This window comes from Gopherus evgoodei, unplaced genomic scaffold (genome assembly GCF_007399415.2).
Source record: "Gopherus evgoodei ecotype Sinaloan lineage unplaced genomic scaffold, rGopEvg1_v1.p scaffold_32_arrow_ctg1, whole genome shotgun sequence".
NCBI lineage: Eukaryota > Metazoa > Chordata > Testudines > Testudinidae > Gopherus > Gopherus evgoodei.
The window spans coordinates 4,257,972-4,262,367 of NW_022059994.1; the positions used below are offsets into that span (position 1 = coordinate 4,257,972).

The window sequence follows — 4,396 nt, forward strand, 5'->3', positions numbered from 1 at the left end:
GAATGTCTTGCAGCATAAAAAGGAGGGGGGAACTCCCAAATCTGAACATTCTGAGGGGAAAGTTGATTCTAATGAGTTTAACACCTTCACTAACCCCATCCACAATTTTGAGCAATGATTGGTGTCAGCTGTTTCCCTCCAAATTTCAAAGTAGCTGCAATTTAACATGAGAATGGGGAAGAAGTCCCCAAACTATCTATATCAGGGTATTAAATAGAAAAGGGGCAACATTGGTGGAGTGGGGGGGTTAGATCAATATTCAATGAGAGAATGTGAGGTATTTTATATTGGGGGTGGGCAGGGTTGTGGACTGTGCTGGCTGGATCTGGGGCAGAGAAATGAATCTCAAATGCTCACATCATTCCCACTCCTTCATACAAAGCCAGCTTTGTTCATGGACAGAGCCAACGTGGTCCGCAGGGCCTTGACATGCTCTTCTGCCTTCTGGGGCTCAAGGTGAGTGACCTCTGGTTTCCCAGGCCCAGCGCCATCTGTAGACATGAACAGACAGGTTAAAATGAAGACCTCCTAGATGGAAAAGGCTCCATTGTCCATTGCCTGGCCCCCTGAGCTAGCCAGTCTCCCTGGCCTGAGGCTAGATCAGAGCTGCTGTCCCATAGAAAACCAAGCCAACCAGTCCCAACTCATTGCTCTGGCTCATGTCCTCTTACTCCCAAATAGCCTCCCCAGCACCCTCCTTAGGGCTCCGTGCACATCCTTGTTCCTCATGGTGTAGATCAGCGAGTTCAGCATGGGGGCAATGATACCATAGAAGAGGGAAACCATCTTGCCCCGCTCCTGGGAGTAGCTGGATGGAGGCTGTAGATACATGAAAATGGCTGTGCCATAGAAGAGCGACACCACGGCCAGGTGGGAGGCACAGGTGTTGAAGGCCTTGAGCCTGCCCTGGGCCGAGCGAATCCTCAGCACGGCAGCGACGATGTAGCCGTAGGAGACCAGGATGAGGCCCAGCGGCACCAGCAGGAAGATCACACTGACAGCAAAAGCCTCAGCCTCGTTGGCGGAGGTGTCAACACAGGCCAGCTTCATCATGGCTGGCAACTCGCAGAAGAAATGGTCGACCCGGTTCCGCCCACATCGGGGCACCCAGATGATCAGGATGGTCTGCAGCATGGAGTTGCTGAAACCGCTCATCCAGACGGTGGCCGCCATCTGCAGGCAGAGGCGGCGGCTCATGACAATTGTGTAGCGCAGTGGCTGGCAGATGGCGACGTAGCGGTCGTAGGCCATGACGACCAACAAGAGGCACTCGGTGCAGCCCAGCGAGAGGAAGACGTAGAGCTGGGCCACGCAGCCAGCCCAGGTGATGGACTTGTGGGTGCTACGGAAGTTCACCAGCATCTGAGGAACGGTGCTGGTGGTGTAGCAAAGGTCCAGGAAAGAGAGGTTGCTGAGGAAGAAATACATAGGAGTGTGGAGACTGGGTTCCAGCCACAAGACCACTATGATGGCCAGGTTCCCCACCAGGTTCATGATGTACAAGACTAGAAAGACCACGAAAAGCAGCATCTCCAGTTGTGGTTGGTCAGAGACCCCCAATAGGATGAACTCCCACTGGGAGCTCCCGTTCCCTCTTTTCTCCTGCAGGGAGAAGGGACAAAGATAAGGACGAAAGAAGCCCCAACAGCCATACACAAGGGAGACACATTCAAGGGCAGCCCCTTTCATCTGAATGACCCACGCCCACCTGTGACTTTGTCATAGAACATCTGGGCCAGTTGGGTGGGAAGTAGGATCCTTCTGCCAGGGAATGGCTTTGTCACAGAAAAGTGGTTCTGTGGCACTTCGTTACAAAGGAGGATCCATATATCAGGAAATTAAAGTGGATCTGTGGCAGTTGGTGGAAGCAATAGGGTGTGATAGATAAATGGATGCTTTGATTATAAGGTCTTTGGGAGACAGGCCGTTTTGTTTTGTACCTTTTATTCTGTATTTGTGCAAATCCTGGTGGCAACTGGGGCTCCTAACTATGATCCCAAATTTGCACTGCTTACTGCCTTCTGCCCCTCTTATGGGTGAAAGAACTGGCATGTTTAGTCTAGAGGAGAGACGGTTGAAGGGGGACCTGGTAATCGGCTTAAAATATGTGAAAATTTGTCATGAAGAGGATGGTGATCAATTGGTGTAAAGAGGTTGTAAAAAGGATGGTGATCAATTGTTCTCCATGTCCATTAGGTCGGAAATACATTTCCAAGACAAGACTGGGTAAATCAGTTTCTTAAACACAAAGGAGTCTAGCCAGATGTCATCAAAGGCGAGGCACACTTACTTATTAAGTGCCTAGTCTTTGGCTAGGAAATAGGGAAGGAACAACACCATCTGCATTGAAGCAAACAACAGCATGGCATCTCCATCACCATTAGACTCCTTATCTCCGCCCTTGCAGCAGGAATGAACTTTAGCTAGGCAGAACCCTCAATAAAATGCATCTCAAAGGGTGACTGGACTGTAAAAGTGAGGGGGAGAAACACCCCAAGGTATCTCTCCCTTGCCATCTCTCTCTCTTTCCCCTAAGATGACCAAAGAAACAGCGTTTGGACTTTGGGAGCAGATCTTGTCCTGAGAATTGGCTCAGCAATATTACTGGGAACACGTGGAAGGGATTTCACCTGGAGCCAAGTCTAGTTTGTTAATTTTAGTATGTGGAAGCATTTTACCTTTACTTCTTTTGTAACCGTTTCTGACTTGAATATCTTATACTTGTACTCACTTGAAACCTAACTCTCTGTAGTTAAATAAACATGTTTTATTCCATAATCTAAACTGCATTTAAACTCAGTTATGTGGGGAACTTCATGTAACGTAGCAAACTGTTGGATATTGATCTCCTTAGAGATGCAATGGACCTACAATATCTGAACTGTCCAAGAAGGGGCCGGTCAGTGCAGAACCCAAGTCTTGGGGAGGAATTTGGGACTGGGAGTTTGTTGTGGTCACCCTGCGAGTGGTAACCAAGGCTGGTGGAAGCCAGAGTGTGGCTGATGTTTGCGGACAGGCTGCTGGGGTCAGAGCTGCTGGACCAGGGCTCTGGCCATACACAGACACTCCGGGTGTGACCTGCATGCTGGCAAGCTGCTTGTGAGGGACCCAGGTTGGAAGCTACAGCAACAAAACATCGTGAGGCAGCCAAGGTAGCAGGGCATGGGTGACACAGCTCCTCATTAGTCTGGATTGCACCCTGGAATGCCATACCATCCTGAGAGGTTATTAAGAAGAGGTTGGACAAATACTGGTTAAATATGGTCTAGGTAACCTTATTCCTGCCTCATTGTGGGGCTATGGCGCAGATGATCTCTGGAGGTACCCTCAAGCCCTACATGTCTAGGATTCTACTGCCACTTTTACAGGAATCTGTTATGTTTATGTGCTTCTCTCCATGACTGACAGGGACTACAATGTAAACACTCAGGGCGAGAATAAAATAATCCCAGTACCACTAATAATAATGTAGACCCTGATCCTGCGAGCAGGTAGAGCTGGGGTTTCCAAAGCAGCTTTAAGGAATGATGCACCCAAATCCCACTGATTTTCAGGGGCATTATGGACTCATATAGGGCTAAATATGCAGATAGGCAACACGTGAGATTTCCAAAAGATTTTCTAACTCCCTTTGGTCCCAATAGGAGTTAGGCACCTACCACCCATCTGCATTAGCGGGCACCTAAATCCCTTTGTAAATGTGGCCCCTGCTTCCTACCTGCCCTCATCTCCTTTACCCAAACCACCTACAGTGGGGTTGCCCGTTGGCTTATGTTAAGAATGTGTGTAGATCTTTGCAGGTTCGGGACCCATCACGGGACAACAGGGTTTACATGGCACTTTACAAACACCATCCTGCAGATGCTCACCCAGGTGATTAACTACTCACCTGTGCAAAGTTATCCCTGCATGTTTGTGGGTTAGGAGCTCCTGGATTCCAACCCTAATCAAATCTACCAATCGATGGCACTTGTCTGCCCCCCAGCACCACAGGATCTCAGCACCTAACAATCTCTAGTTGGTATATCCTCACATCACCCCTGGGAGGCAGGGAAGTTTTATCAGACCTATTGCACAGGGCTAAGAAATCTAGCCATTCCACATGCTGCCCAGCTCCTGGACCCTCCCCAGTAATAAGCATGAACGAGTGGCGGAAAAAAACCCGGACTCACCTCCATTCATCTCCGGCTCTGCTCTGCCCAGATGCCTCCTCCCCGGGCAGCTCCGGGTGGCTCAGATACTCCGATGCCAGGGCAGAGTCTGGAGTCTCTGCTTCCCTGCACTGAGCACCCCCAGTCCCTGGGACGAGGTAGCCCCGAGCTGTGGAGCTGAATGTCTAAGGATGCTCCCGAGTCAGGGAGACCAGTTAAGTTTGCCCCCTGCCGTGGGGCAGCAC

General features: G+C 49.9%; 1 protein-coding gene across 1 annotated transcript; it reads right to left on the reverse strand.

Moving 5' to 3' along the window:
- Positions 1 to 657: 657 nt before the first annotated feature.
- On the reverse strand, positions 658 to 4,178 carry LOC115640691 (olfactory receptor 2B2-like). The gene is made up of 2 exons (XM_030543566.1): positions 4,173 to 4,178; positions 658 to 1,602 (listed from the first exon to the last, which is right to left on the reverse strand). Exons 1-2 carry the CDS (start codon positions 4,176 to 4,178, stop codon positions 658 to 660), a joined length of 951 nt encoding a protein of 316 aa, XP_030399426.1.
- Between the last annotated feature and the right edge of the window lie 218 nt (positions 4,179 to 4,396).